This window comes from Protomyctophum bolini (assembly GCF_963924005.1).
Source record: "Protomyctophum bolini genome assembly, chromosome: 11".
NCBI lineage: Eukaryota > Metazoa > Chordata > Actinopteri > Myctophiformes > Myctophidae > Protomyctophum > Protomyctophum bolini.
In genome coordinates, this window is record NC_137872.1 from 14,209,168 (window position 1) to 14,221,952 (window position 12,785).

The 12,785-nt window shown below is 45.3% G+C and overlaps 1 protein-coding gene across 1 annotated transcript; it reads left to right on the forward strand.

The window, feature by feature from the left end:
- The first annotated feature begins 1,303 nt into the window (after nt 1–1,303).
- On the forward strand, nt 1,304–12,491 carry pecam1a (platelet and endothelial cell adhesion molecule 1a). The gene is made up of 15 exons (XM_080774992.1): nt 1,304–1,413; nt 1,538–1,561; nt 3,047–3,343; nt 4,496–4,792; nt 5,149–5,412; nt 6,047–6,331; nt 6,769–7,068; nt 7,541–7,822; nt 8,119–8,251; nt 8,411–8,475; nt 9,658–9,711; nt 10,187–10,276; nt 10,770–10,826; nt 11,454–11,476; nt 12,025–12,491. Exons 1-15 carry the CDS (start codon nt 1,350–1,352, stop codon nt 12,268–12,270), a joined length of 2,481 nt encoding a protein of 826 aa, XP_080631118.1. The 5' UTR covers nt 1,304–1,349; the 3' UTR covers nt 12,271–12,491.
- Nucleotides 12,492–12,785: the final 294 nt, after the last annotated feature.

The following is a 12,785-nucleotide window of genomic DNA, read 5'->3' on the forward strand; positions in this document are numbered from 1 at the left end:
TATGTTACTGAACAAACAGTCTATAGCAAGGACAACATGTGTTATACAAAATCAAGGTATTCAGTGTTTTAAATTAGTATTCAGGTCAGTGTTCATCCACTCACTGTCCATTTCGGTATATCCCCCTGGAGTTTTACTTGGAGGCGAAGGGGTGGTGGCAAAGATGTTTAGTTTTTTTATGTGGCAGCCGGCAGGTGTATGATGAAATTCTCGCATGTGATACACTTGTCGTCTTTTGGAGCTTGTGTGAGATATTCAGCGTCAGTGTCTCTTCATGTCTTAGTTTATATTACTGAACCACTTTCAATTCAATCTTTATTTCAGACCCAAGGTCTGAATATCGCAATAAAAACACAATATAATAATAATAAATAAACTGAAAAAGAAATAAACAAAGTATGAAATGGCTAAGTGGCGCAAACTGATTATCAACGGATAATATTTGAACATCTATTGTGGTTCTGGACTGGGTATGGGCACATCTAAGATTCCATGTGTGGCTAAAGGAAGCTGACTCCCGACGTCTTTTCCGGGTTTTTAGACAGCTGGTGGATTGAAAAGAAGCTCCACCCATGCAGCAGGTTGCCGCGTCGGCCAGATTCCCGGAAAAGCTTACCCCAGCGTCAACCTGCCGTGTGGGTGGAGCTTCTTTTCCATCCTCCAGCTGTCTAAAAAAACGTAAATGACGCAAAACACAGCTTATTCTGTCCGCAAATGGAATCTAAAGTGTTCCCACTGCCCAGGCTGACAGTCACTGGTAGCCCCTATACTGTAGCTGCAATGGCTATACTATTTAACCCGTGTGTAGTTGATATGGTAAAATAATTTTGGTCTATAATTTTCTAAACCTAACTAAGTCCTTTAAACTTAAACCTAATTAATTAAATAAACCAGAAATCCTCAATTATAATCAGTGATGACAGCTGACCAGGTCAGTACGTGGGCTGTCTCAACACTTCCTCCATCATGAACTGCTCCTGTGCGTGGCTGACGCTTGGTAAAACTCTAATATACACAGTGGTAAGGCCAGCTGGATTGTTGATAATAACGAGGCCAGCGTGTGTTGATGCTCGAATATCCTGATTCCAGAGGAAGCAGCTACCATTTCCTGGTCAATCAAGCAACCCGACGGGGGCACACGATAAGACCAAGAATGGCCATATGCGCATGCGGCACACACGCACGCACGCACGCACACACACACACACACACACACACACACACACCCTTCCCTTCCACATACCCCACCTCTTCCTTCTCCACGGCCCACCCATACAGTACAGCCTTCATGGTCCCAGTCTGCTAGTAGCAGCAGTGTCTTCCAACACTCACCACCACCATCTCCCAGGATGGCCCCTGGACTATCATACAAGCTGCTGCTACTTCTGGCCACCACCGGACTCCTGAACTTTTGTAAGGACCCACCACGCCGCTCTCTCCAGGACACATACACGCTCATTCTGGTTATACTTCATTTCGCAGATTCTAATTTTTTCATGTCTTATTCTCTTGTTTGTTTGTTTTGTCCCAAACACAGGTCAATGCGTTGAAGATCAGTCGTGTAAGTACAAAAAAATCACTTTCACTACAGCAGCGGTCCTCAAAGTGGGGTCCATGGGGTTTCTTGGGGGAGTTCTAAACTGACTTTTACAGGTCTGTAACTCTCAGAGTAATGGGGGTCTCTGAACTTAAAAGGCTTGAGGACCACTGCACTACAGAGCAGCGAGGGATTCTTTGTTCTGTCTTTTGTCTGAGTCTATCAGATAGTCTGAGAATGACCTCCTGATCCTTATTTTCTGAAGCAAGGTGGCTGTTTTTACATCACACACACAAAATGTTGTTTTGCACTGCAGGAAATGGGCATTGTGTACAAGCCTTATGTCTGGTTAGATTCATTGAAGGTATTTTTAGCTGTGATTGTGCAGCTGCCTGCTGGGGTGCTTTCCGTCGGCATGGGGATGAACGTCCCAACAAACTACGTGAATTGTCTTTGAAACATCAGGAGCCAGAATGTACTGCACCTGCTCATGCCGCCCCGGGGCAGCTTTCATCATCATGATGTTTTTGGAGCTCTTGGAAGGGAAGTCTGTGCCATAGAGCTGTAATAGAATAGGCCTATCTGCATCCACAGCTGCTAAAGTAGTAGAAACAGATATGGCCGCTATGTATTGCTGTATATGAGCCACGTGGCCATTCTAAAAGCATTAGCACAGTGGTTCTCAAAGTGGGGTCCGGGAACCCTCAGAGTTCCTTGACGGAGTTCAAGGTTTGAGAACCACTGCCTTAGCAGGAGTTGAGGCGTGGCACAGGTTACATTGTGTTGCTGCTGCTGAGCTCAGAGAGCTGAAGGCAGGGTAAATGTACAGGAGCACTCCCCAGTCCCGAGGGATGGGAAGGTCAGCGCCTGTTTGTTGAAGCCCTTTTCCTTCCTGCTTACTGCGCAGTGAAGTGGGACTGCTGCAGGGGACAGGGGGCCTCGTCCACACGTCACCTGGATGTTAGGAGAGAATAATAGAACAATACAATGCTCCCTCATGACCCTGACCACTGCATTGCAGGCCAGACTTGGCTTTGTCCCCCTGTAACGTTATCTTATTTATCTACCTCTATAGTTATTAGGGATGTCCTGACTCCCGATCACGTTATTTTTGCTCCTGATCCGTTTCCGATCGATCGATTTTGAGTATCTTCCCATACCGATTTTTCCGAACTGATATTTATATTTTTATAGAACACTTATGCCATATCACAACAGTATACAATATCCAAAAGAAATCACAGACAATATCTAGTCTAATATCATGATATGGAAATAATATTGATACTAGGGATGTCCCGATCACGTGATTGGATCGGGACCACACTAATTGTTATCTACCGGTACTTTCATGGTTGTCATTATTGCACATGTGAAATATGCTGTGTAATGCTAAAACTCACACCGTGTCTGTGTGTGTGTGTGTGTGTGTGTGTGTGTGTGTGTGTGTGTGTGTGTGTGTGTGTGTGTGTGTGTGTGTGTGTGTGTGTGTGTGTCTACATGACACAGCACTGTACACCATTGACACTGTGGAGCTCCAGATCGCCCCCAGCGGGTCGGTGGAGAGCGGAACTCTTGTGAGCCTGCGCTGTGAGGTCAGTGTGAGCCACGACCCTCTGCTCCACCTGACCCACCGGTTCCACTTTGTGCAGAACGACAGGCCTGTCCACTCCCTCAACACGTCAGAGGCCAGTGCCATGTACCAGCTGGCCCCGGCCAGGGCAGCAGACTCTGGGAAGTACGAGTGTCTGGTGGACGTGGAGGGCAAGAGCCGAAGGAGCGTCCCGCGGGAGCTCATCGTCAAAGGTATACGGTTGATGGTTGACAGTTGACACCCCTGTTGGCCTAGGTCCTTAATATGTATATATCTTGTTTTGATGGAGATATTCATTAGTATTTTGACGATTCCTTAGTATTTATACCGGTAAGACGCCTGAGGCCACGCATCCGGCTCGTTGACGGCAGACTGCTGGGCGAGTGCTGGCGCTTTGGCATGGGGGGTCAGATCAACATGGAACGAATTCTGTACTGGCCATATACAGTAAGGAGCATCTCTTGTGTACAGGGCTTGATGAGGCCAGATCAACATATGGAATGTCAGAACAGGTCAGCTCCATATAGAGTATATGAAGATCTAAGGGTGGTAGCGGGGACATTCTCTTGAGTGTACAGGGTTTGATGAGGGCCCAGGTGGGCCAGGCCTTCATTCTCGGGCCTGTTGAGAACTCTAGTTTTCACCGGCTGCACTAATAACTTTGGGGCAGGCCCGTCTAGAGTTTGAAGGTATAACAGGTATAGTCAAAAGCAAGAGGAAGGATGGATGGGGAAGGACCTCAGACCTCCATATATGGATATATGTCAGAACAGGTTCTGACATATATCCATATATGGAGGTCTGAGGTCAGATGTAGAGTTGCTGGGCAATATTGATGGCATCAGGGATCTCCATATATGGGCTTAACTGTGACAGCAGGTCGCATAACTGATATCCATCCCTGATGATGTCACGTGATGCCACGATGACCTGGGCGGGCACGATATATGGGGGCTGATGTCACGTGATGACAATTAGGGCTGGGGCTCGATTAAAACAATCAAATTAATTAGAGGAATTGTAATTAATTAATCAAAATTAATTAATCAAAATTAATCACATTTTAATCGCATATATTTAATCACATATATTTGACCTGCCCTTTTACGGAATTTGGTATACGAGTGAATCAATGAGCTTTTTCTCCCATTGCGTGCACCGGTGCACCGTTATGAAAGGTGTGCCTGAAATTCATGCAGTGAGAAAGGTTCTGTGGTGCAAAAACTAAGCACGATTAAAATGCATAGTTTGTTTTTATCGCATTCTTTTTTCTGTAATTAATTCGTCTGAATTAATCAGTTAGAGTCACAGCCCTAATTTATATAGATATATATATATATTGAATCCCCATGGACTCTCCCCAGGCCTCCAGACGCCTGTGTTGCAGCTCAGCAACACCACGTTGTTTGAGGGCGTGGAGATCACTGCCACCTGCACCGCTCCCGAGGAGAAAGGCTCGCTGCTCTTCTACTTCTACCAGGCCTCCCGGTCCGGAGAGACCAGGAGAATCAAGCAGGTGGGACCCAGCAGGAGCACGTCGGAGACCAAGCTGGTGCTGAGGCAGGCCGGAGACAGCCTGCTGTACTGCGACTATGACATCACCACGCTCCCCGAGGCCGGACGCTCCAACGCCAGCAACAAGGTTCAAGTGATTGTCAGAGGTGGGGGTGCCGCCCTGTTGGCTCAACCCGTTAATGCACTACAATAGAGTTGCAATGAATGAATTAATGAATGAATTCATTAATTAATGAAGAGAGAAATAAATAAAATAGAAAAGAAAAGGAGAAAGAAAAAACAAATATATGGAATAGGAAAAAAACACTTGTTTACACAAATGTTTAAAAGCGATTTAAAAGAGGACACTCTGCCATCTTTCGTCCTTTGCTCTCTAAATAAAACAACATCTCATAAAGATAATGTTGTTCAAGAGCTATGGCATCAAAACAACACTCAGAGATGAATACTGCTTTTTCCCCAGATGTAACTAATTTAGCATTTGTTTCATGTTTATCCTCAGGACTACACTTCTCCCCCGTTATGAACGTGTTGCCGTCCACCACAGTCTTTGAGGGTGACGTCATCGAGGTGGTCTGCAGGGTGGTGAATCCACCCGCCAGGAACGTGGAGGTGTTCCTGAACAAGGACAAGCGGGTGCTCAAGAAAGCCTCCGTCAGCCTCAGCCATCGTTACACGGTGCAGTCGGGGGACTCCGGCGAGTTTGTGTGCAAGGCGGAGTGGGGCAGCACACAGAAAGAGACGCATCAATTTGTCCGAGTCAAAGGCAAGTACTAGACAACATATATGTTTTTTGCACTACTAGAACATTCTGCAAGACAGAGCCCCATGCAACACTGAGCGGTGCCTCCGCTCCATTACACAGCTATATGTGTCTGTACTGTATGTATATATAAGTGTATGTCCGAGCACGGAAAGCTGCAACAAGGTAACTCTGTCACTTCTCGATGTTGCCGGGACCCCCTGCGGACCCCCACACGGTACAGTTGCACCGCTCACTTCACACAGGTGCGATTTCTTTCATCACTGGACAATAAGGCATGGCAGGCAGGTAACAAGGCCTTGGGGCTCGTGAGGCATGCCATAGTGAGCGGTTTCCAAATTGCACACATTAGTGGGCTAGCTAGCTAGGACATCGAAACCAAAGAAAATGATGGTTGTTATTTGCGCAAGCAGAGCGAGCAAGTATAGTGGACCCAAAATGTTACTGCGAAAACAATCATGACAGTGAACGAAACCTACCAGTGTGTGTAGGTGGTGCCTGCGTGCCTGCGTGCCTGCCTGCACGCATGTAAGTGTGTGCGTGTGTGCGTGAAAGTGCCTGGATGTGTTCAAGGTTCAAAACATCTGTTGCATCCATTTGTGCAGAGTCTGACTTTCACTCTCTGGAAACCTGACAGATCTGTTCTCAGCCCCACACCTGAGGATGGATCCCATAGACGTGTTTGAGGGAGAGCAGTTGACACTGAGCTGCTCTTTGCCCAGTTACGCGTCAGAGAGGATCAGCAACGACTCCATAAAGTTCTCCATCTACAGAGGTGACATGCTGCTGACCATGACGGACACATACAGCACCACTGCACGTGCCTCCATAAATGGCAACCACACGTGCCGAGTCAAGGTCGTCGACCGCCTGGGCCAAACTTTCCGAAAAGACAGCGAGACGGTTGTTCTGAAGGCCAGAGGTAAACGTCTGATTTGTACTTGCCAAAAATAGCCAATCTACAAGCTGACAGCACGGCACTTGTCATGAGATACTGTAGATCTGCTATTTTCAACACTGACATGCAATCAAATATAACAGGGCTTTATAGGAGTAGTTCACCCAAATTCAATTACACATACCATGAAGCCTATAATTATAATATATTTATATTCCTAAGCCGATAATTCTCTGACCGGGTGCGGAGAAATGAGTGGCTTAGGAATGCTACAAAAACAAATAAATCTCCATGAAATCAAGCCTCCATGGGGTTTGTAATGGATAGAAAACAAGTATTTGTTTTCGGTGAACCCATACTCCTTTAAGACTGTGTAATGAACTGTCTATATGATGTGTTTTTGTTGGCTCAAACCTTCTTCTCATGCCCCAAACCCCCCCCTCTTCTTGTTCCTCTCCCAGTTCCTGTCTCTAAGCCCATGCTGAGTGTGGTCGGCGGCAGACTGGTGGTGGGAAAGCCCTTCCTGCTGCGCTGCCACAGCCAACAGGGCAGTCTGCCCATCACCTACACGCTGTTCAGCCCCCTGCCGCGGGCCCAGGACGTCAGGGTGGTTAGCAGGCCAGGGGACGAGGCCGTCTTCAACATCTCAGCCATCCAGAAGGCGACAGACATCAAGAAGTTTCTCTGCCACGCCAGAAACAATGAGCACAATCCCCCGATGGTCAGCTCTGAAGTGCGCCCAGACGCCCAGATCATCATAGGTGTGTAGCAGAGTGGCTCACATTCTGAGCTTGATGGCCTAAAAGTCTAATATCTCCCCCGAGCTATAAGGGAAGTCCCTTTGGCCTAGTGATTAAAATGTTGGCTTTCCATGCGGGAGATAATAGGAGATAAGTTTAACCTGCTCTGGAACAATGCGGGTGTACAATTTACAAATGTACATTTTGTTACTTTGTTAAAAAACCTCTACATTTTACAGTCTAGATTTGGGGTCCGATGCAGGTATAAAAGAAAAGGGGTATCAAATAGGGGTCCGTGGCCTAATACATATCGGTTCTGTCGGTTAAAATGGGGCATTCTGCATAATGAGTATTTTAAGTACATTTTATGCCAATTGTTTTGTACTTTTAGAATTCCAGTATTTCTACATTGCAGTATTGATACTTTTACTTATAAGTAAGAAACGTAAGTACTTTTTCCACCACTGGCTGACGTGCACTGCATCCCCCACAGAGCCTGTGTCCAAGCCATTGTTGACCCTGCAACCCAACACGGGAGTGGCCACGGAGGGCCAGGACTTGACCATCATCTGCAGCGTCCAGAGAGGCACCCCTCCCATCAACTTCACCTGGTACCACACCCAAAAACCACAGCCGCTGGACACGAAGACCCTGGACGGGACGAAAGGCTCCTACGTCATCAAAGGCGTCCGAGGGGAGGATGAAGGCGGATATTACTGCGTCGGCAACAACCAGGCCGACGACAGCAAGAGCAGTTTCGTTGTCACAGTCGGAGGTGTGTTTGTTTTGCGTGGTTTGCAACTTTGCAAACAATTGTCAGTGTACGCATCTGCGTGTATGTGTCTGTGTGGATATCAAAGAATGCGAGAGAGAAACCCAATAGTAGTAAGGCGCAGAACTGTTTCATAGGGGAATAAATCAGCACTTTCTATGCTTTGGGAAATGTGGGGGTGGAGTTATAAACAGTGGGTTTCATTTTACCTTGAATCTCGGGTCCAGGGGTCCTACTGTTACTGCTGATATATGCCGAGGATGCTACATCTCTCCATTATTCTTCTATATTGTGCACAGTGAAACAGGCTGGATGGAAGAAAGGTTTAATCGCCGCCTTCTGCATCCTGCTGATCACGGCCGTCATACTCGTTATCATCATTAAAAAGGGCCGTTTGCCGCTGAGGAGGAAAAGAGCGGGCGAGCTGTCTGTGTGAGTGAGCCCTTTCCTTCGTTCTTATCAAGACCGCTAGGATGTTTTCACGCTGAAGTAATGTGATTTACAAGACAAGGTGCCCATGTAACCGCCCATATCAGGGCTTCCTGTTTCAAAGTGCTGATTGTGTTTCCATGTCTGCGGCCTCCTCTTTAGGAAGTTGGCCAGCACCAAAGCTGAGAGGCTGAGCCTCACCCAGGCGGAGGTTGTGACTGCAAACGGTGAGTTCTGCTGTGCCGATAATGGCACCCTCCACCATTAACACAGAGACAGTCAGGGTGGAGAGGAAAGGGAGAGGAAGACAAGTTATGCATTTAGCAGACTCTCTTATCTATAGGGCGACTTACAAAGGGCAGGATCGGAGTTAAATGGCATGAACCCTGGTCAACCAACAACAGTGGTGGTCAAGTAAATAGAGAAGCGCCAAGAAAAGAATGAAGTGCCACACAATAATTAGGATAATGGGTAATCTAACCTAAATCTAACCTAGCATCTGATTAAATAACATTCTATGTAAAATAATTTAAATAACATTTTAAGCATCTGTGGGTAATCTACTGTATGTGACATATTGTACAGTGTATGGCATTTAAATAACATACCAGTGATCCTTGAGAGGGTTCCAGCTGGTCCTCAGAGTTAGTTAGGTAGTTGGTAACCAAATGGACCCTTAGAGAGTTTCAAATGAAACCAAATGGCCCTGTTAAGGATTTCAAGAGTTAAAGCGATTTCACTTTCAAAGAAACTTTTGGTCATTTCATCGTCTACTCAGGCTTAATCTCAGGTGTACACCCTAGACAGTTTGTAATTTACTTGATTCAGTATTTAGATATTTGATATTCTTTTTAGCTGCCCCTCCCCCTTCCTATACAAACCCATTGTAACTTCAAACTCCATTTTAACAATGATAGATTCATCGAAAATACCTGTCCTTTTGTCTGGTAACTGATATTGTCCTAATATGTGAGGAGGCTGTGTTTTTTTCATTTACTGTTTTCATTTTTTTTTAATAATTCTTTTAGATTTTTTTCCTCCTGGAGGAGCTTCTTTTACAATAATCTCATCATCAAGTCTGTGGCTCAAATACTGAATAAATAATGGACCTTGAAATGAAAAGAGTTGAAAACCACTGAACTGTATAACATAGTGTACATACATAGCATATTATGTGAACAAGTAGCCAACATGTTTTTATGTATCACATATAGAAAAAGTGAGTCTGAAGAGATTCATTTTTCAGACTGAGGTGAAGAATAGTCTGACTGAAGCGGGAGGTCATTTTGGGAGCCAGGAGGGAGACAAGTCTAGGTCGCTCGGAGCGTTGGCCAGAACATTTAGAAAAAGTATTTGTTGGAATTCAAAAACTTTTTTAATTCGATGTTGTTGCATTCTTTTCTGTGCAGTCACTCCAGGGGTGATGGGGCGGAATGTCTGGAGCGAGCATGTGTCTGGTTCTGGTGAGTCTCCATCCACCACTACAGGCATATTCATTTTTAATACGATTCACATATGAAACAATATAATGAGCTTTGAATGGTTTAGTAAATTATTGATTAAGGCCCTTTCAAGTCATTTGAAATGTAATTACGCTGTCTGCAGCCTTGCATGACAGCGTATTGCAATTTGTGTGTTTATGTTAATATGTTTCTTCGCAATATATCTTAATTGCACATGGTCAGATTTGATGGAACTTTGTAGGAATGATCAGCAGGCTGCCCCAAAGTGATGAGTTTGAAGTTGAAAAGGTCAAAGGTTAATCAAGAGACCTAGCTCAAGAGATGTTAGCCAGACTATACGACTAATACACGAATGAGCAAATGCAATTAGCTCCTGGCTCCCGTTTGCATGTGTTTAATCAAGCTTGTAGGTTTATTTCCATTTCCAATGCTGATTGCTGATGGCTCTGTTGCTGTTGTTCTGTTGCTCCACCAGAGTCTGATGATCAGAACAGCGTGGTCCCTGCAGAGCAGCCTGAGACACAGTACACTGAGGTCCAGACCCGACCGCTGGATCCTAACAGAGGTGAGACAGCTACATATTGTGCCCTTATCCCTAAACTTATTTGCCATTTGTTTTACTATTTTAAACTATTTTATAGCTGATCTACAAGTTCACAATGTGTCGATGTAGATTGGCTAGTTGAACTATTTAAAAAAAGTTTTAAAATAGTAAAAAATGGCAAATAAGGGTTAAGAGGAGGTGCAAGTAGGGCCCTGAGTGGTTTTAACATTCTTCTTAACTCCACAAACAGTACAAATGTATTAGCTTTAATCTGTTCAGTGTATTTCCCACAAATGCAGTTGACCTTTTAGACAGTCTCAGACTGCTGCGCTTTAGACAGTCTCAGACTGCTGCGCTTTAGACAGTCTCAGACTGCTGCGTTTTCGGACCCGAATTTCGGTCCGCCGTTTTCTTTTATATATTTTTTCTTCCTTTTTTTATGCCTCAGGACCACGGCAAAAAAATGCAAAAAAAAACACCTTTAGTCTGATTATCCCTCCCTGTTTCACCCTAGCTCCGGTGAAGAAGGGCACGGACACTGTGTACAGCGAAGTACGGAACTCCAAGCAAGGTAAGACTAACATCCTGTTCACCACTGAACAACGGCCTCGCGTTACGCAGCAAGCAAAGTCTTTGGCCCGCGTTTGAAAAATGCGCCAGGAAAGGGGACCGGCTCCAGCTATAAACATCTGCATTGTTTGGCGAAAGAACGTCCCATTGAAGGAACAGAAACCCAAACGCCAGGTGTCCACTTCCTGACCTCGTCAAAGGCAACTTCCTGCTACCACAATCAGACCCATACACAGAGTCCATCCGTCAAGAGGGGAGAGCAACATGGCCCATTGTTTTAATGTCCGAGGAAAAATAAAGCCACCCGTCCAACATTTTGTCCATTGTTGAGCCACGGGACGACTCCTTAAGGGCTAAATGTCTGGTGGCAAACAATGATACAGCACGCGGGAAAGGGCACACAATAATGGCCTTGGATTTTTTTCGACTCTGTCAAACAATAGACATGGAGCAGGGAAAAAAGATTACTATGATAATACGTGTTAGTGTGCCTAGTGTGATAAGCCTCCTAGTCTTCTGGGGTCTTCGTGGGTTTTGTTTAGAGGAGTGGTGGCAGTGAAACTAGCCCACGTCTAATCAACTGACTCCCACCATTTCCTGAACTTGTCTTCTGGCATTGTTTTCACAGGTGCCTCTGATCAAGCTGATAATGTAAGTAGAGCAACGTGCTCTTGCTCGCACACGCACACACACACCCACACACACACACACACACACACACACACACACACACACACACACGCACACACACACACCTTTATATTCACTTCCTAAGGAGAGACAGTACAATGCTGAAAAATGTCCTGGAATCACAGAGAGTAATTGATCCTCATGAGAAAATTCAAGTGTCAACGTTTTACTATTTGCAGTCAGCTAAAATGTTCAGCTGTGACAAAATGTGGTTTCGTCCAACTATGACAGATCATGTTCTTTCACTGCAGGAACACTGGCGCTATCATTGTTCCTGTTCTCCTACATTCTTGTTAAGCCGGTTGTGAGCTTGTAGATCTGCTATTTTGGGTGCACAACACACCACTCACAACCAAGTATATCAAGCTCCTTACTTTTCCCAAAATATCTATCTAAATCAATCAGTAAACCTAGCTAGAGTCATTCACAGAGATGTAGCCTAAATTAAAGTTGTGATTTGGTTTAGTTTTTCCCACTCAAAATGACCTCTGCTGTGCCTCTCTCAACAGGGGTCTGTTGAATATGCCCAGCTGAATCGAGACAACGCTCAGAATGAGCATGACAACCACAATGACCATGGTGACCATCACGACCACAGTGACGGTGACCATGGCATCCAGGGAGACCATGTAGTTGACCATATAGTAGATGACCCTATAGATGACCTTATAGATGACCTTATAGATGACATAGATGACATTGAACTCGCTGAGGGTGGTGAATGCAACGGTGAGCATGCAGCACCAGACTGTTAACTCCTTTTTTTAATCAAACAGGACGAGTATTTATTCTCAGGTCTCTCTGGACCTGTAAGAGCTTCTTTTCCCACCGATAGACACCGATAGACATGAAAATGACATGTTTGTATTTTTACTATATTTGTATCAACTTTTGGTGACAAATAAATGCTGTACAATATGAATGTACTTGTTTTGCCATTCAGGAAGGCCAAATAAAGAAAATCTTTTGTTTCATAGCTCTGCATTCCTCAGTGAGTGATCAGTGTTCTTTTGCCCTGAGAACATGGCAAGGGGATATGAGTTGTGACCCACAGGAAAAGGCATTCAAACGTATATCCTTCCACTTGTCGCTGAAGGTGACAAATCCTGGACAGGGACTGAGGCCTTTGAACAGAGGAGAGAGAGAGGGGGGTGGGGAGGGAGAGAGAGATAGACAGTGTGGGATCATGGAAATGTAGTGCTACCTCTTTGAACCACTAGAGGTCAGACTACCAATGGAAACTTTGTGCCATCTGGCCGCTGTGTGATCT